This window comes from Notothenia rossii, assembly GCF_949606895.1.
Source record: "Notothenia rossii genome assembly, chromosome: 4".
Classification (NCBI taxonomy): Eukaryota; Metazoa; Chordata; class Actinopteri; order Perciformes; family Nototheniidae; genus Notothenia; species Notothenia rossii.
In genome coordinates this window covers 34,824,597-34,845,407 of record NC_136902.1, presented here as the reverse complement: position 1 = coordinate 34,845,407, position 20,811 = coordinate 34,824,597, and the positions used below count along the sequence as shown (strand labels likewise).

The window sequence follows — 20,811 nt, the reverse complement described above, 5'->3', positions numbered from 1 at the left end:
GCAGACGTCATTCTACCCATCCATCCTGAGCAGCACAGCTTCAGCACAGAGCAATACAAGTGTTAGTGATACTGATGGTACATCTGCAGGTTCTCTCCAAATAGGAAACAGCAGAGTGTGAAATAAATAAAAGCAACCACAGAAGCACGGTATTTGTTCATTAACTGACGTTCCCATGGCGGTGTTATTGATTGCCTCATTAGGTAAGAATGTTTCCACTGTTTGCGTCAATTCCTTCTGTTCGCTTTAATCTGCATGAAACGACAGCCAGCGGTCTTACTTCTTTCTTGACTTGTTGTCACAGGAAAGGCGGTTTTCTTGTTGACTTTGTGTGCACATTTTTATGAATGACTCAGACTTCCAATGAGAGAGAAAGAGAGAGGAGGCGGACAGCTCCCCGCCCCGCCTCAGAACACTCTCAACAGCTACGCAGGATCCCACGAGCTGTGGCCTTCCCTGGCCCGCCAAATGCCTCCGAACAAGCCCCAACAGGGGAGGTTTATCCTGTGTAGGCTGCACACACACACACACACACACACACACACACACACACACACACACACACACACACACACACACACACACACACACACACACACACACACACACACACACACACACACACACACACACACACACACACACACACACACACACACACACACACACACACACACACACACACACACACACAGATACCACCATATTGTGTAAGGGCTCCTGTTGCAGCCTTTTTACCACCTAACTATGCATTGAAATTCCCAGGAGAAATACCAGATCTGCAGATAAGGCATTGTGGGAACCAGAGAACATGGATTGACATTCCCAAACAATTGTTTTTGTTTAGGGAAAAGCATACCTCACATTTCTCATGATATATTTTAAATATGTTTCTTATGAACATTTGGTTGGTAGGAGTTGTGTAAGGGCTCCTGTTGCAGCCTTTTTACCACCTAACTATGCATTGAAATTCCCAGGAGAAATACCAGATCTGCAGATAAGGCATTGTGGGAACCAGAGAGCATGGATTGACATTCCCAAACAATTGTTTTTGTTTAGGGAAAAGCATACCTCACATTTCTTTTTGATATATTTTAAATATGTTTCTTATGAACATTTGGTTGGTAGGAGTTGTGTAAGGGCTCCTGTTGCAGCCTTTTTACCACCTAACTATGCATTGAAATTCCCAGGAGAAATACCAGATCTGCAGATAAGGCATTGTGGGAACCAGAGAGCATGGATTGACATTCCCAAACAATTGTTTTTGTTTAGGGAAAAGCATACCTCACATTTCTCATGATATATTTTAAATATGTTTCTTATGAACATTTGGTTGGTAGGAGTTGTGTAAGGGCTCCTGTTGCAGCCTTTTTACCACCTAACTATGCATTGAAATTCCCAGGAGAAATACCAGATCTGCAGATAAGGCATTGTGGGAACCAGAGAGCATGGATTGACATTCCCAAACAATTGTTTTTGTTTAGGGAAAAGCATACCTCACATTTCTTTTTGATATATTTTAAATATGTTTCTTATGAACATTTGGTTGGTAGGAGTTGTGTGAGGGCTCCTGTTGCAGCCTTTTTACCACCTAACTATGCATTGAAATTCCCAGGAGAAATACCAGATCTGCAGATAAGGCATTGTGGGAACCAGAGAGCATGGATTGACATTCCCAAACAATTGTTTTTGTTTAGGGAAAAGCATACCTCACATTTCTTTTTGATATCTTTTAAATATGTTTCTTATGAACATTTGGTTGGTAGGAGTTCAGGTTGGATCAAACCTGGCGGCAGACCTAAATTCATGGGGGTGAATTAGATGTTTGAGGGCGGGTCCAGGGTTAAAAGAAATAGGTGGCGCGGGCACATCAGTTAATTGATCTTGCTTAGTAACATATGCCACTGCAAAAATAGCCCTTCCAAAAACAAGCAAAATATTCTTGAATCAAGTCAGATTTTCCTGTATCAAGCAAAAATAAATCTGCCAATGGGGTGAGCAAAATTTACTTGGTTAGAATTCTTATAACTAGGATTAAAATCTAGCTACTGAAAGACCATAACGGGCCTTGAAATTAGAACAAATGCTTATTACAAGAAATGATTCGTGAATTATTTAAGAAAGAATCACTTAAAATTTGTGTTTTGGTTGAGTTGACTGAGAAAGTAAATCTTAAATTAAGTTTAAAAATCAGCAAATAAAGCTTACAATAAGAATTAAATTATTTAATTAGCATAATATATTACATTACATTACATGTTAGACGCTTTTATCCAAAGCGACTTACATACTCAATACTGTGGGCATTCCCCACAGGAGCAATTTGGGGTGAAGTGTCTTGTCCAGGGACACAATAGGCGCTTTCACACCAAGTACTTTTCACAGGAATAGTTCAGGAACTATCTAGTAGATCGCGTTCACACCAGAATAAGTCCCTGAGGGAGCCGCTGACGTCACTTCTTCTTCTTCGGGTTAACAACTTCACGGCGTATACTGCCGCCCAAAGTCCCCGGCCGGAAGGCCCCGGAGTTGGTGACTGCAGTGGGATTTGAACCTGTGCTCCCCTGATCCGAACACCGAAGCACTAGTCCACTGCACCACACACCTCTATCAGCTCCGTATAGATAGAAGAGTTGCAACAGCGGAATTCCAGAATGCTTGATCGTCACGTGGTTCAGAGAGACTCAGAAAGTTCCCGGAAGTTCATGGCGGGCCATTTGAATGCATTAACAGGAGATAGAACTGCGATATTTGGTAATTAGTGGTCAATAAAGGTTTTGATTTGCAATATTTATACAACATATCAATATGTGTATGTAGCAGAGGTTGTGCTAGATTTTTTCGCTGCCCGTCATTTTGACGGACAGGATCATAACATTTCCGTCAAAATTCAGTATTACCCGTCGGCCTTTACACTCTGGGGGGGGGAAGAGAGAGTGAACTGTCAACGGTGTTCTGAGTTTGTTCTAATCCGTCAAAATGACGGACTGCTTTCAGATTTTTCCGTCATTGTTAAAAAAAATCCGTCAGACGGAAAATATTCGGTTAACGCGACCTCTGGTATGTAGTTACATCAATATGTTTTGTTTTTTTTAAGGTAAAATGTGCTAATATTTGAGGATTCAGATAAGATAAGAAGTACTTTATTGATACCAATTGGGGAAATGTTTGCGTTTCAGCAGCAAAAGACAAGGCATACATTAGACCAGCGGTTTTCAAAGTGTGAAAAACCCTAGGGGGCACCAGAGAGCTTCAGGGGAGGCGCAGCGTGAGAAAAGAATTACGAGAAATAGTGAAATCAAGCTAGTTAACTTCAGCTAACTTTATGCGAGCGGCAACATGGATCGATTTTTAGTGAAGTTACCTAAAGTGAAAGAGGAGACAGCGTCTGCCAGAAAACGTCAGCTTTGTTTTGAAATAAAAGTTGTGACTCATCGGACATTTGTGAGACAAAATCCCTAATGTCCGAGTGCAAGTGAATGCAGCACAAGACGCGAGCCTTGTAACCGCTCCACGCCCTGGCGCGAGCGAGGAAATGTGATTGGCGGCGATTTCATTTGAACGGGACGGAAGGAATGAGGTATTTGCGGTCTACAATGACAGAAAAGAGACCGTCAAGTTTGGCTGTACTCAGCATGGAATCAAAACGCACTAAAGCTTTAGATCTTGATAAGTTTGTAAGGCGTTTTGCTGAACAAGATGGTAATCGCCGCATTCAGCTGTTATAGGCATGCCAACTTGATGCTCTGCTCACGGGTGACTCGATGAGCATAAGAAACTGTTAAGATGATGACCTTATGTGTGTAAATATATTTTTTTCTTTGTGGGGGTCTGCCCCCAAAAAACAGTTTTAAGTCCTGAGAAAGTCAAATAAGACTGTGTAAAACTACACTGCCCAGCCAAAAAAAATAACCACTTTGATTTAACTAGGCCAGTAGGTAAGGGCATTCCACTGGATAATAATACCCCTGCATTATAGCAACAACAACAACAATAATAATAATAGCAATGATAATTGGGAGGGGGGGCGCGGCTGTTCTTATGTTCTCTGAGGGGAGGCTCACCTTCCCACACTTTGAAAACCCCTGCATTAGACAGTTAAAAGACTAGAATTAAACAATCCAAAATGTAAACATCTCAAATAGAAATAAAATATACATAGATAGTGTGAACAGCTATTGTACCTGCCTTGTTAACATATACATTTTAGGCTAATGTTGCCTTGTTTAAAGAGCCTGTTGCTATTGTTTATTGCTTTGAAATTCTTTAAAACAAATATTTAGTTCTTAAAATTGGTTGTCAGGAGCATCACATCCTAATGTTTATTGATATATTTAGAGGGAGGGGATGGGAAGGAAGGTTTCAAAAATTCTGATTATATACATTTCCACCATTTCTTTAATTCATGGTGCTTTCAGTAATCCCATGGTAATTGAGGACATAAGTAATCTAAATGACTAATGTAATCTTTATGACTTTCAGAAAGGACAGGACACCGACAGGTGCCAATCAATGATTGTCAACTGACAGCACAAAGAGTCAAAGGACTAGCATGTGCAGCATGATGATGTTAAATGTGTGGTTTTAGGAACATCCATTGTAAATAAATGGAATTCAATAAACATTGAATAGAATGTCATGCAGTTTGTCTGTGCCTTTTCCTCCATGTTGTCCTGGCATATAGTCTAGTCTCCCCCATGGTTTGCTGTGCCGCCGGGGGATGCTCCAATCGCTCAGAGAAAGGAGTATGAATGTACGGTTTCCCCACTGACACAGAGAGGAGGAAAGAATGGCTGGCTCAAGTCAGCAGGAGCAATTTAACTATCACAAAAGACAACAACAGTAACACAATATGTGAGGTAACCATATTTTTCACAGAACAAGACCACACCATTGGGAAGCTTAATGTCTGTTTAATAAAAATAAGGAACAGGGAGAAGCAAGGCAAGGCAAGTTTATTTCTATAGCACCTTTCAACACAAGGCAATTGCAGGTGCTTTATAAAAATGAAAGACATTCAGACAAAGGCATTTAAAAACAGTCATTAAAAAGAAAAGATAATAAAAGAAACATTAAAAGAAAAAATACATGAATAAAAAGTACATGAATAAAAAGTTACAGTGCAGTTTAAGATATGAATAGTTCACACAGAAGTTCCACTTTACTGATGAACACAACGGCTCAGTTTCAATTAAAAGCAGCGAAAAAAAGAAAAGTCTTCAGCCTGGATTTAAAAGTAGTAAGAGTTGCAGCGGACCTGCAGGTTTCTGGGAGTTTGTTCCAGATATTTGGAGCATAATAACTGAACGCTGCTTTACCATGTTTAGTTCTGACTCTGGGGACAGAAAGCTGACCAGTCCCTGAAGACCTGAGAGATCTGGATGGTTCATAATTTAGCAGTAGATCAGAAATGTATTTTGGGCCTAAACCATTCAAAGCTTTATAAACCAGCAGCAGTATTTTGAAATATATTCTTTGACACACAGGAAGCCAGTGTAAAGACTTCCGAACAGGAGTGATGTGATCCACTTTCTTAGTGTTAGTGAGGACTCGAGCAGCGGCGTTGTGAATCAGCTGCAGCTTTCTAATATATTTTTTAGTGAGACCTGTAAAGAAACATAGTCGAGTCTACTGAAGATAAAAGTATGGACAAGTTTTTCCAAATCCTGCTGTGACATTAGTCTTTTAATCCTAGATATGTTCTTTAGGTGATAGTAGGCTGATTTAGTAACTGTTTTAATGTGACTGTTGAAACTCAGGTCAGAGTCCATGACTACACCTAGTCATGGACTCTGGCTTTACCTGTTGTTTTGAACATTGCATGCTGAAGCTCAGCGCTAACTTTTATATGTTCTGCCTTGGCTCCAAAAACCACTACCTCAGTTTTGTCTTTGTTTAATTGGAGAAAGTTCTGACACATCCAGTCATTGATTTGTTCAATGCACTTACTCAGTGTTTTAACTGGAGAATAGTCTCCTGGTGAAATGGTTATGTACATTTGTGTGTCATCCGCATAGCTATGGTAACTTATTTTGTTCTTTTTCATTATCTGAGCCAGTGGTAGCATGTATACGTTAAAGAGAAGAGACCCCAAGATGGAGCCTTGAGGAACCCCACATGTCATATTTGTCAACTCAGATTTGTATTTACCTATAGAAACAAAGTTGTTTCTGTCCTTTAAGTACGATTCAAACCAATTTAGAAATGTTGATGAAAGTCCCACCCAGTTCTCCAGTCGGTCTAGTAATATGGTGGTCAACAGTGTCAAACGCAGCATTCAGATCTAATAATACTAACACTGAAGTTCTGCCACTGTGACAGCAGTCTCAGTGCTGTGGTTTGGACAAAATCCTGACTGGAACACATCCAAACAGTTATTTAAATGCAAGAAATTACTCAGCTGTTGAAAAACAACTTTTTCAATGATTTTACCAAGAAATGGGAGGTTTGATATGGGCCTGTAATTGTTAATTACTGAAGCGTCTAGATTATGCTTTTTTAAGGCTTCGGGGGGTGTGTGTGTGTCTACAGAAGGTCCATTTGTGATAGACACGGTTCGCCACTGGTCAACATGGATGTTAAAATAACCAACAATGACTAGACGGTCAAGTAAATACACACTATAGACAGCAGTTCAGTAAAGTCATCAAAAAAGCTTGCACAGTATTTGGGTGGTCTATAGATATTTAGGAACAGAGCTCGAGAGGAGCATTTCAGCTGAAGGGCCACATATTCAAAAGAAGCAAAGTTCCCATAAGATATCTTCCTGCATTGAAGGGAATCATTGAACAAAATAGCAACTCCACCCCCTTTCTTATGCATTCTTTCCTGACTCATAAAACTAAAGTTGGGGTTGATTTGATAAGAACAGCTGCACTGTTATTTTGTTCAATCCATGTTTCCGTTAAAAACATAAAATCGAGATTGTGCTCAGTGATAAAATCATTGATTAAAAATGTTTTACCTGCCAAAGACCCGACATTTAATAAAGCTAGTTTAAGTTTGTTGAATACACTATCAGTCAGATTTTTTTGTGGCAAGCTGTGGCTGACATGGAATCACTTCTAAATGTGATAAACTCACAAAAACTTTTGAGCGCTTCCTGTGTCTAAGCTGATTCACCGCTCTTAATCTATTACCTATCAACACAGATATCGGCAAAGCTACTGGCAGGCAGGGCCCTGGCTTGTCCTGGAAAGAGTTGAGAGTGCCATACGCCCTTGAGCCTTGACCCAGCATATATCAGTCAGTGTTTGCGTTTTTTACACACACATTCTTATCAGGCTTCGGAAAGAGTTGTCTGAGAGGCTTGCAAAACTCTGGGAGTTGTGACTCAGGCTCAGGGTGAGGGTCTCATTGCAGGTCTTCAGGCTCCATTGAATCCCCCTGGGGTTCTTGTGCTGAAAAAGGGAGACAAAGACAGGAGAAAGGGTTAGATACATCTATAAACAGGGGTGCCACAAATGGTACGCAGGTACGCATGCGCGGTAAAAATCTGAAATGCGTAACCTCACTTTTGTCACTGCGTGCCTTTGCGTATCTGATAGCTCATCAAAACAAAAACACATATTTCGTCCACACGTGTTTTTTGTCAACACTCAATGGAGTCAAACTAGACATGTCCAAAAAACCAAAATACATTAGGCAGCCACTTTAGCGTTTTGCTCCCTGCAAAAAATCTCCGGACTTTATTGGACTGATCGAACTGAGCCGAGCCGCACAGGCCATAACGGACCTGTGAAGCCTTTACAGGAGGCAGAGGCTTAGATTACCGGACGACAGAGTTGTTCACCGTGTACACAGACAGGGTTGTTGTTAACGTCGGTATGTATGAACAACATACGTCAACTGGCTGGGGAGGGAGACTCCCCCTGTGCACATTCTGTGCCCCGCGCATACACTGGAGAACTGTGCAAAATCAGCTGAACACAACGTTCACGCGCTGTCAAGCTGCTGTAGTTTTATTTACAACAAGGTGGAGCAAAACCGAACACACAGTTGTAAACTTACTCAGGGTGTTAACTATGGGCTCAGAACAGTCTCATAATACACACATGCACACAGAAGGATTCCAACTTTTCATTGCACACACAAATGTGTTCCGTTTCAACATGTAAATAAAATCCAAATACAGAAAAAAGTTTTACATTGTGTATTTTTGATCCTCACATGTTTATTTTCGGTTTAAATCCCCTGAACCTGCAAACACAAACCGCTTTCTGTGCATGGATCGCTGTGCATTCGTGTGTGTGTTTTTTGAGACTCCCCTGACGGTCAGCCGATTCGTACTTGTAATTTTTTCTATCTATAGCCAAACAAATGTCTCCTCAATTCTAAGTCAATCACATGAGTGCGCCCCCACCAGGGTATGATTTTTTGTGTTCATGACACTTCATATACGCATTTTGCGCTGTCCGGTCAGCTCGCTAAACAGTGGGCGGAGCATCAGGTGATTATGCAGAGCTGCGTGTCTCCGTCAGACTCAGCAGCTGATCTGATCTCTCTCTCGCGTCCGGTTATACTTCACTCGTGTTTATGTCCATATCGATCAGATCCAGCTCTCCTGATCGGCCTTTATAGAGAGCACCGATCAAACTATTTAGAGTGAATATCGGCCGATAATGACGGGCGGGGCTCCCCCCGTTGACAGTTCACTGTCTGGCTTCGTAGTGCACTGATCGATTAGGCTAAGCTAACCTGTAGCTGCTCCCTCCACACTCACAACAATTTCATACAGACATAAATAAAGCAGCTGTATTCGCCATACAGGAAACACACATTTAAAACGGTTTTACCTGCCGTTTATGTGTACACACAAGCATTCATCAATGGTTCGGAAAGTGGTGCTGTACCTTAATAATATAACGGCTTGTATTTGCGTGCATTTCCTGTTCGGAAAGTGGCAATGTACTGAGAGTGGAGGTGTCCTGAGATTAGCCCCTGCAGGCAGGCTCCATGGACCTGTCAGCTCCGGACAGCGCAAAATGCGTACATGAAGCGCTACGTCTGTATGAATGAAAGAAATCTACCCTCGTGGGGGCGCGCTCATGTGATTGGCTTAGAATTGAGGAGACATCTGATTGGCTATAGATAGAAAAAATTACAAGTACGAATCGGCTGACCGTCAGGGGAGTCTCAAAAAACCCACACACGAATGCACAGCGATCCATGCACAGAAAGCGGTTTGTGTTTGCAGGTTCAGGGGATTTAAACGGAAAACAAATATGTGAGGATCAAAAATACACATTTAAAACTTTTTTCTGTATTTTGATTTTATTTACATGTATATGAAACGGAACACATTTGTGTGTGCATTGAAAAACACAAGTGTGAATCCGGAAATACAAATGTAAATCCTTTTGCGGATCATGAAATACAAGTGTTAATCCTTCCGTGTGCATGTGTGTATTATGAGACTGTTCTGGGCCCATAGTTAACGGAAGAGTTTGCAATCAGACAGAGGTGAATTGTGTAGGAATTCATAATGTTACTCAAGTAAAAGTAAAGTACTAAAAGGTATTAAATACATATAGTGGAGTAAAAGTACACCATTTACCTCTGAACTGTAGTGGAGTAGAAGTACAAAGTAGCATCAAAAGAAATACCCAAGTAAAGTACAAGAATCTCAATTTGACCTAAGTAGGCTATAGTAATAATAACTGTACTTAGTAACTTCCCACATCTGAAATCAGATATGATTTCAAGTCATGTGATCATTTATTAGTATTTGATCCTTCAACTTGGCCTCAGGAAATGCAAGGACTTCACAGTTTTGGCAACACGTTTTGAAGAAAGCAAATCGGAGGCTTAAACAGGGACAGGGGGGTGCATCTGCAGCATCTTCATCATCTACCATGCAAGAAGAGGAACTAGAGGACAGTGAAGGAGACACTGAGGAGGACAGTAAGGAAGACTGCAATTATTAACACCACACTTTGTGTGGGGTGAGTACCTAACGCTGTCTCCTGGTACTCATCTGAGTAACTCACTAAAAAAGCGATGTGCACCCCTGCTATAGGATGGGAAATTGCTGACCTATTTTAAAATGACCTTGTGTTTTCACTCTCACTTAGGTCCCTCTCCCTTTGCCATCAATCCAAAATCAGCTGAGCTGCACATAATACAGACAGGTAATAATCAAAAGAATCACAAGGACATTATAGGCTATGGCTCTGCTAAAAACACTCACTCATAAGTAACGTAACTGTATGAAAGTCTCAAATATGCACTCTAAATCCATATCAATAGCGATGTAGCACAAAAATAGCTCTCTTCCTTATTATTGTGTAACGTTAACTATATTATACTAGCTTGAACTCCAAAATGGACATCCTCATTTCACCATCTCCACCCACTACAATCAAATGCCCCAATGTTATATTTAACTAATATTTAACTCCCTCTACCCCGGATAAAAGCACGTTTAGAAGCCCCTTTTCTCTAATTCCACAACGTTGGACGAAATGACATTAAGTGAACGGAATTTACAATTAAAAGGCTTATCATGGTTAACGTGTGTTGCTAACTTTATCCGGTATCCTAGCCTGATCTGTTATCTGTAAACGTTCGATAATCAACTAACATCCTTTAATACACATGTTAATTTGATTCAGATGTGCTGATAATAGCCGCAATATAAATCTTTAAATGTCTTCTTACCTTTAAAAGTCCATCACAAACGGTCTATTATGCTGTAACTGTACTGTGGTGCTAGCTTTGCCGCTAACTTCCGGGAACTATTGAGAAGCTCCACGATCCGCCATTGCTGTAAAGAAATTGTCCATTGGAGTGAACGGAGATGTCGCAACTCTATTATAAAGCTCTGACCTCGATATAATTTGTCTTAAATAAAGACAACAGAAACATTCTTATATTTAGACTTTTTTTTATTCAAACATGAACACATTTAACAACATTGCGTGGTCATTTTAAACTGTTTTCAATTTTGATCAACGAGTGCCGTGGAATACTTCTACTTGTATTTTTGGTGTGTGTGTTGTGTATTGTGTCATCCTACGTGCTTATATCTCGAGTACACTTTGACTTTCAGCTAACACCTTCCATCAAGGACTAGAGACTGTAGATGTCGTTTAATCGCTTTTAATGTTGAAGAAAGGGTGAAACTAGGAAATAAACACAATACAAGAAGTACATAAATATGCGGAAGAATATTTACACACATTATACATCATGCATTGAATTAACACCAAAAAACATACACACATGGCTGTAGCACAAAATGATGGCTGTAGCTAACGGTAGTTCTACAGAGGAGTTTACAACACACAAACTATCATCCCAAAAATATTCTCTATAAACATTATTAATTGCTTCACATATTAACTGGAAATGAAAGAACACTATGTTTATATCACTTATAGGGGAGAGTGGGGTAATTTGTGCCAAGGGGCAAGTATTGCCACCCCTGTTATCTAGAAAACCATAGAAGAAGTTGGTCATGTGATCACATTTTTTTGAAGAGGCATCCATTTCAATCATCCTGCAAAGAAGGGAGACACATGGCTTGAGAGGTAAGCACATTTAAGTTAAAAAAACAATTTTTTGCCCTCCAAAGTAAAATTTATATGATCAAGGTTTTTTGATTGCTGTGTTTGAACAATTTAGACAACTTTGAAAACAGTTCACACATGTTTTAGTGCTTTAGTAAGCTACACCATGAGTCTATACAGTTAGCATGATGCTAGTTCAAAACAGCTGGGGGATGCATTTTTTTCAAAAATGGTGGGCTTGGGGTGATTTGTGACTAAGGGCCTGGGTTAAGTTGTGCCAGTGGCACAACTCACCCCAACTTATGATTATTTACTACATATTACTTTATTGTATTTTATTGTTATTGTATTCTTACATTTGATCACTAAAACTATGTGACATTCTTAATTTTAGACCAAAATCCATCATGCCACGCAAATACAAAAGGAAGAAAGACAGGGTTTCAACTCCTCTTGAGGAGTTGGAAAGAGCAGTGAAAGAGGTGCAACAGGGGAAGACCATACGTCAGGTTGGAAAGGAGATGAAGATCTGCAGGATGACCATAAAAAGATATATGGATAAGAAAAAAATAGGAGAAGTAACAAAGCCAGGCTATGAAAGAACAGCAGTCGCCAAACGAGTCTTCAATGAGAACATGGAGAAAGAGCTGGCTGACCATATTAAGACACTAGCATCAATGTTTCATGGCATAGGTGTCATGAAATGCCGTGAACTGGCTTTTGAGTTCGCACAAAGAAATAGCATTTACATGCCTGCCAGCTGGAATAGAGACGAAAAAGCAGGTTAGATCAAGTATAGGCTATTGGATAGTTATTTGGAACGGATAGCTTCAACTTATCTGAATGTAAACTGCAATATGCTGATAAACTTTTAAGCTTTTCTAGGACCTGATTGGTTCAACGCCTTTAAAGCACGCTACCATTTGGCATGCCGCGTTCCTGAAGCAACCTCTCTTGGAAGAGCTACTGCCTTTAATAAGCACAACGTGGGGGAGTTCTTTGATAACCTCTCTAAAGTGATGGACAGGTAACTTAATAATCAACTGGCTTTGACATACTGATATGATCACATGAACACTCCGAGCCCCCCCCCCCCTCTCTCTTTCTTTCTCTCACTCACTCACTCACTCACTCACTCACTCACTCACTCACTCACTCACACACCCAGCCACCCACCCACACCCTGACTAGGTAGCCTGGCAGCCTGGCGAGAGGGCACAGCATCTCTAGAGGGTCTTCTGTCCTCGGCAGCAGAGTTGACATTTACACACACAACCACATCCAAGTATGTTAAAACTGCTTTAAACATCTCTGATCATCAGCACTACCTTTTATTTAATTTCAGGTACAGCTTCCCTCCACACATGATGTACAACATGGATGAAACTGGTGTGACGACAGTGCAGACACCCAAGCAGGTTGTCATAGAGAAAGGGAAGAAACAAGTGGGTTCAGTAACATCTGCTGAAAGAGGAGAGCTCGTCACTGTGGCCTGTGCAGTAAACGCCACTGGAAATGCAGTCCCACCCATGTTCATTTTCCCACGTGTCCGCTTCAAGGACAGCCTCCTCAATGGATCACCAGCAGGTTCCATTGGTCATTGTACAAAGTCTGGATGGATGAATGAAGACGCCTTCCTCATCTTCCTGAAGCACTTCATTCCTGCTCATACCCAGTCCTGCTCATTCTGGACAACCATGAGTCTCACATCTCACTCAAGTCAGTGACAATTGCTAAAGAGAATGGGGTCATTATGATCACCCTGCCACCTCACACCTCACACCGCTTGCAACCATTAGACAAAACTGTCTATGGACCACTCAAAACCTACTATAACCGAGCGATGGATGGGTGGATGCGATCACATCCTGGGCGAACCGTATCGATCTATGAGGTCTCGGAACTTGTGAAGCAAGCGTTCCTTTCTGCAATGTCAGCAACAAACATAGTCTCAGGTTTCAGAGCAACAGGCATATACCCTTTCAACAGGGACATCTTCCCGGAAGAAGACTATGCACCATCAATGGTGACAGACAGGGCAAATCCAGAAGATGAACCCAGTGCCACTGCTGACCTGCCTGGAGAAGAGCCCTCGACCAGTGCAGCTGCTCACCTGCCTGGACCATCTCATGAGCCAACACATGTCACAGGTATTTAAAAAAAAAGTCTGGTAGGCCAATAGTGGCGGTGCGCATAGTGGCATGGCTCAGGCTTACCCTCCACCTGACCACGTAAATCTTGTTGTTCCCTGTGTTCAATGACAATAAAGTTCCTTTCCTTTCCTTGAAGCAGATCCAGACCCAGGAGAGCCAATCTGACAAATCCCGAGCACTTATCAAGTGACAAATCTGGTTCTTCTGCTCACTTGGGTTATGTGTCTCCAGAAGTCATTCTTCCCTTGCCAAAAGCCACAGAAAGAAAAAAAAGAATTGTAAGAAAGAAAGTGAAAACAAGAATCGTGACCGACACACCTGAGAAGATGGAGTTGGAGAAGGCTCACAAAGAAAAAGAATGAAAGAGAGAAGAAAAGGGCTCTGAAAGCTGCAAATCAAACCAAAACCAAGAAGAAAACAGCTGTGTACAGTAGCTCAGAAGAAAGCTCCACCACCAATGATGAGGCAGAAGACGGCCTGGAGAAGACACACAGCAGAGAAAAGGAACGGGCTGAAAATAAGAAAAGGAGTGGAAATAAGAAGGGGGCTCTGTAAGGGTCAAAACCAACCAAGCCCAAATAGAAAGTGCTCTCCAGTAACTCAGAAGAGAGTGACTTTCCGATTCCACTTAGCGATGCCACTCATTATGAGAGTTCAGATGTCCAGAGTTATGATGATGATGGTGACAAGGATCTGTCTGCTGGTGACTTTGTCATTGTGAAGTTTGCAGGTAAAAAATCCAAATCCTATAACTATGTTGGATTGGTGGAGAATGTTGAAGGTTACGAGATCAGTGCAAAGCTTCTGAAGCAAAGTTGTAAGAGGTCTGTTGATGGAAAGCCCATCTTCACATTTAGAGAGAATGATGAAGGAGTCATCCCTAGAGGTGATGTGCTCAAGAAACTACCCACACCACAAAAACTTGGTGGTACAGCCAGAAGGGAGTATAAGTTCACATTCCCCTACAGCATTGACAAGTGGGATGTTCAGTAGTAAGCCGAATCTGTGAAGAGATTCAGATGCAGATGATTTGCAGATGATTAGGTGCTCATTTTGGAATTTAAATGTTGTTCTGAGTATGTGTTCATGTGGCGCTAGGCCTTGTTTAAGCAAATTGGCCACACCACAAAACTTGGTAGTACAGCCAGAAGGGAACAGAAGTTCCTGCAGCATTGGACAAGTAGGATGTTAGGTGTTCATAGGCCTTGTTATAGAAAAGTGGCCTTTGATGTTGTTAAAACTTTAAATAAACATTAAATAAATAATTTTGTATTGAATTTGTCTTGCTTTTATATAGCATTATTGTTTGTGAGATTAAAATGATCTGTTTTACTTCAATTATCAATGGCACAATTTACCCCAGTGTATTGTCTCTAATGGCACAACTTACCCCGCACCACAAAACCACTTTTTTTTCTAAAGCTATATTTCTCAAACTGTTTATTTAAGTTCCGAAGTGATTGTTCCCAGGGATGCACAACATCCTAAACTATATGTACATATTTTAGTTGGAGGCATTACTGTAATCCCCTTGCTTTAAAGGCACTTTAAGTAAAAATTGGCACTACTTACCCCACCCTCCCGTACATACCAATAATACGACCAAAGCAGAGCTGCCAACATTGTGTTATAGAAAGTAGTAGCATGCCGAGCGGAGGAAGGCAATTTTTTTTCCGGCGGGGGGTCCGAGGTCCGCCGAAGCCCCCAGAATGCCCCCTTATTTCATTTTTACTTTACTTATTTCTATTTATCTTTTGTATTCAACTGTTTCTATTTTACTGTAAATTGTATGTATATATAGTTCCCTATTCCTTTTCCTATCACCCTGCTGCTATAACATGTGCAATTCCCTTACAGGATTAATAAAAGTTATCTTATCTTATCTTATCAGAAGCCAGAGACTTTACATGCTCTGAGATGCAATCTAGGTCATATTAGGACATGTTTTTCTGCAAAGTAAATTTTTTGTGTATAATTTCTCCTTTTCCCTGTACTGTTGCACACAATTAAACACCAACATACACAAAAAAATATTTTTATTAACCGAACAGAATTCATCATGAAACAATACTGAACAATAACACATGAAAAACCTGTACACAGCCTTTTTTAGAACAGAGTTCAACTCAAGGGAACCTTTGGCTGTGACATGACCATCTGATCAACCTCTCACTTTAGATGGTCATAGGTTGCTGACTTGGCCTTGGCAAGAGTTGTCTTGGAGTACGCCTGCTTGTAGCAGACAGACCCCTTTGCCACCATGAATTGTTTGTGGGTAATGAGGTTACTCAGGGTCTCCATTCCCATACTAGGTCTGAACTCCGTTCTGTTTTTTGTGACAAGACTGAAGATGCGTTCGCAGTCTGCATTGGAATGGAAGATGCAGAGGATAGCCAGCATTACCTTGCAGAGTAAAGGGTACTTGAGATGGCCATTTCCATCCTTCAGCTGACTCATCAGGTGCCACTGTGTGTCTGGTCTGTCACAGCTGGTGATGCTTTCTGGCAGAGCATCGGTTTGGTAGGTCATGAATTGACCCTCAAGCTTGTCCATCTCCTCAGCATTCATCTTCAAGCAGGGGAATCTGCCTGTGAAGTACCTCACAGAATTGAACTCTGCGCTGTCCCGTGCAGACATGTCAGCCACAGAAGCATTCCGTAACACTGGGTCATCATAGGGAAACTTCTTCACCATGTACTCAACAGCCTTCATGTAGAATGCCCGCACAGCGCTGAAGACCTGGGCCAGCTGCAGCTCCTCAAGCTCAGGGTGATCTGCTATGAAGTCTCTGGTGTTTTGCCCAATGAACAAGGTCTCATTGCTCTTCTGGTTGCTTGGTTCCCTAAATGGTACCTGGTGAACCTTAGCAGCTGCATTAATCACCTGAGGCTTCACAAATCGGTTCAAGAGATTCTTCAGCTGTGTGGTCAAAGTCCTGTGTAGTACTTGTATGCAGGGTTTGTCTAGCTGCAGCAGAGTGTTGGCCTCATCAAATATCGGCAGGACCGCACTCAGAAAGTAGCAGTAAAGATGGAATGTTGGGTCCTGCAGATGTTGACATGCCCTCTGCACTCTCTGTTGTGCCCCTGTCTTGGGCTGAGTGGGTGCAGTGCTAGATGTCTTGGGCTGAGTGGGTGCAGTGCTAGATGTCTTGGGCTGAGTGGGTGCAGTGCTAGATGTCTTGGGCTGAGTGGGTGCAGTGCTAGATGTCTTGGGCTGAGTGGGTGCAGTGCTAGATGTCTTGGGCCGAGTGGGTGCAGCGCTAGATGTGTTGGGCTTTGCCGTTGCAGTCTTGGGCTGTGTGGTTGCAGCTGCTGGTGTTTTCTTTCCCTGACTGAATTTGGCTAGGTTTTGTTGGCGAAAGAGATAGCCTGCCAAATCAAACTGAGAATTGTCCTTGCTGCCGTTACTGTGGGTTGATGTGTCCTTGCTAACACTGTGGGTGGACTTGTCCTTGCTGCTGCTCTGCGTGGACTTGTCCTTGCTAACACTGTGAGTGGTCTTGTCCTTGCTGCTGCTCTGCGTGGTCTTGTCCTTGCTGCTGCTCTGCGTGGATTTGTTCTTGCTGCTGTGCCCAGACTGTTCTGACTCAAAGTATTGCAGCAATGCAGGCCACTGCTGCAACAACCTGGCGATGCATTTATCTAAAGAGAGCCACCTCGTACTTACATGTTTAACAATCTTTCTCATTTCCACTCCACACAGATCCTGAAATTTCTTCAGTCCCTGTTTCCTCTTGCTGGATTTGTCTAGGTAGAAGTATATGTCCACCAGCAGCTCTTCAATGGACACTGGAAGCTGAGCAGCAGCTTTTTCTGCAGCTAGATGAATTAGATGGCACGGGCATCCCAGCACATATACTGCACTGTTTTTTTTGTTGATGTAGCCTGCCGTGCCAGCTTTGAGTCCCTGCATCACCATGGCATTATCTGCCCCAAAACTCATGCAGTTGTCCCAGGATATGCTACGTTTCTCAAGTTCATTGTCAATGAGTTTGAATATGTTCTGCCCAGTAGATGCCTCATGACACTCTGGCAAAGATAGCAGTACTGTCAGAACACGCCCAAGTCCTCGATCAAAGTACTTCACAACAAGAGGATACAGCTTACAGTCTCCATAGTCAGTGCTCCCATCCGTGGCTAGGGAGTATGGAGCTGTCCTCATTGCCTCCGTGATCACAGACGCATCCTCCTTGGCAAGGGCTCCAACAATGGCGCTGCTCTTTGTGCGACCAGACCCATACTTTCCTGCAATTGCAATCACAAAAATATTGAATTGTATTATCATGATTATACTCTAGATTACACAGAATTGCAGAATTACAATCATGATATTAATCCTCTGTAGAGTAAGTTGGCCTAGGCTATTTTTTTTTCACCTTTACATAAAATGAAAAATGTTTATCAGAATGATACAGTATCAGTATAAATTAGCAATCATTAATTTGCAAGATTTAAATCAGATTATCAACCAGGGCAGTACTGTAACTGTTTTATATAGGCTAGTCTGTACAGATTGTAGAGTGTATTGTGACAGTATACAGATATAAATCTATGCCTATGAATGCTTGAGATGAATTGAGGCTATTTGTCATTTGAGCCTTACCAGCGATTTTCGAGTCCGGAAACATCTTTTTCACCAGTGGCCCGATGTGGTCGGCCACCGCGATCGGGATGTTGTGTTCCACCAGAAAGTCCACAGCGAGCACTTCGGCATTTATGACACTGGTGTCACTGTCAACCGTAAAGAAGCCCGCGATGGGCCTTGTAGCTTCCACTGCCGCCTTGTATGACGTGTGTTTAGCAGTCCTGGTGTGCTTTTCAACGTCGTGTCGGCCCCCATGCCTCACGCTAAAATCTGCCTTACACAACATACAGTAAGCGTGGAAGTCGTCCAGCTTCGACCGGGTGATGGTCGGCCATTCTGCGTTATATTCTAGCTTGAAGCGCTGTTCAGAAATTCGCCGCTTTTTCGGCGGAGGACAAGTACGTTCACCATCCATTTTTGATAGACTTCAACTGACAGCTCGCTCCGCGATTTCGCGGGCATAGTGTATTCACGAATTATCATTGGTCCATTAGAAATTAAGATAATAAAAACACAACACATATGTTAAATTATATAATGAAATAAAACAGATATTAATATTTTCTACTTATCTGTGCTATAAATGTAATTTTTGTATGATTCCAATTATCTTAAATAATTTTATAACCAAAATAGCTGAATTTGCTCGTGACCTGTTCAAACCAGTCTATGGTTCAAACAGAGAGGAGACAAGCGGGGTAAGGCAGCAAAGAGCGGCGCCTCACGTCAGATTGAGCAATCCCTCACAAACTGGATTAAACGCATGCCTTTTTCTCTCATTGTCTGTGAAATGTTTGTAGACACTCGTATTATGTCCTTTCTATCCATTGAGTAGGTAATGTATTTTAGGTAGGCCTATGTGTTGTAGTCTTGCTGATCTGACATAAACCCGCGGTGAAAAAGCAGAGGGGAGGCAAACAGTAGGCTATCTCTGTCTCAATGAGGAGGGCGTGCGAAAGCCTGGACACTAGACTCCATTAATCACTTCACGTCCCGATTTACTGAGATCATTGCTTGAGCTAAAATGCTTGTTTCATACGACGGGACAGAAGATAACTCGATCGACCAGTCACAGTGTGATTGTCTATGTTAGACGGCACGCGCCGTTGAATTTAAGAGAAAGGCTAGCGGAGCTAGTGAGAAATTAGCACCTCCTGTATAATGCCTCCCTGCTCTGTAACAAAGATGCTAGTGAGGAAATATCCCCTCCTGTATAATGCCTCCCTGCTCTGTTACAAAGATGCTTGATGGTTTTACCCCGATATATATATGTAACAGTATGTAACCATAATGATTTACCCCGATGAATCTGCCGCAGGTGTTTTAATGTTTAATTACCATATGTAAGGGTTCGTGCACAGAGGGGATTGTCGGGAAAGAGATGGCTGTTTGAGGAAGCTCCCATTTATTAACATTTCAACAAACAAGTTGCATATTTGCATAACGTATTCAAGTGTTAGCATTTATTGCAATAGTAGCTACAGAACATGTACTGTGCTGTGTAAACTGTACTGTATCACATAGTGTTTCAGACACACAAACTTTTCAACTTTCAAAATTAAACGGTGCGCTCCCAGCGCACGTACCGGCAGTGATCTAGAGCAGCGGTTTTCAACCAGTGGTACGGGGACAAACTGTCTCGCTCTCGTAATGTCTGTCTGTCTTGCTCTCGTTCTGTCTCTCGTACCACTCTCGGTTCCACTTTTACTTTTGCGCGCTACCTGTCTCACTCTTTTCCGACCTCCAGCTTTTCCTGCTGGAACCCGCCGCTTAAAGGTGGGGGTCCGCGGACCGGCCATAGAGCCCATAGAGTTAAAGGTGTTGGCCGTTAGCTGTAAAAATCCATAGATTAGCCGCACCGTTACATAAGCCGCAGCGTCGAAAAATGGGAAAAAAGGCGCGGCTTATAGTCCAAAAAGTACGGGTATGTTTTAATATACTCTATTGACTTCACATATTTTTCACATAGGCCTATCTGACTCTGAAAGCCAGCTACGAACCTCACCGCACGGCACTGGTCTACATGAATAGAATTCTTCATCAACAGCGGGAGCCAAAACAGCATAGCATCCTGGTAACAGTAGTGAGGGCATTACAAAAAAGAAGTACAGCCGATCCTATTGGCTCTTTGCCAACGCAAGGGACGAATCATAAAACGGCTTATATGTGAGCTTTAGTGCTGGTTGGATGTCAACACATGCACGAGGCTGCCAGCTCACCGATTCATTTTTCGATTTGTTAGGTAATGCGTAGGATATTCAAGTCAAGCGTAGCGGCGTAATTAGGGCCTGGAAATCGTATCTGCTACGCCAAAATCGTGTATGTTGGCAGCTCTGCCAAAGGCATGGAACGTCAAGGATTGGAGCGGATTGTGATAACCAAAAACATGTGGCTGACCTGTTCACATGTACTGTACCTTCCTTATTCACTTTCACATGGTACATATTTTACACATTTCAACTACTGCCAGCAACAGTGTCCTGGGGCCTCATTTATAAAGGGATATACGCTCAAAAAATGGCGTACGGCAGTTTCTACGCAATGTTTGCGATTTATAAAAT

General features: G+C 42.1%; 1 protein-coding gene across 1 annotated transcript; it reads right to left on the bottom strand.

Moving 5' to 3' along the window:
• Nucleotides 1-15,682: 15,682 nt before the first annotated feature.
• LOC307035202 (uncharacterized protein) lies at nucleotides 15,683-20,582 on the bottom strand. The gene is made up of 2 exons (XM_079674271.1): nucleotides 18,269-20,582; nucleotides 15,683-17,910 (listed from the first exon to the last, which is right to left on the bottom strand). The coding sequence occupies exons 1-2, from the start codon at nucleotides 18,663-18,665 to the stop codon at nucleotides 15,833-15,835; spliced, it is 2,475 nt and encodes an 824-aa protein (XP_079530397.1). The 5' UTR covers nucleotides 18,666-20,582; the 3' UTR covers nucleotides 15,683-15,832.
• Between the last annotated feature and the right edge of the window lie 229 nt (nucleotides 20,583-20,811).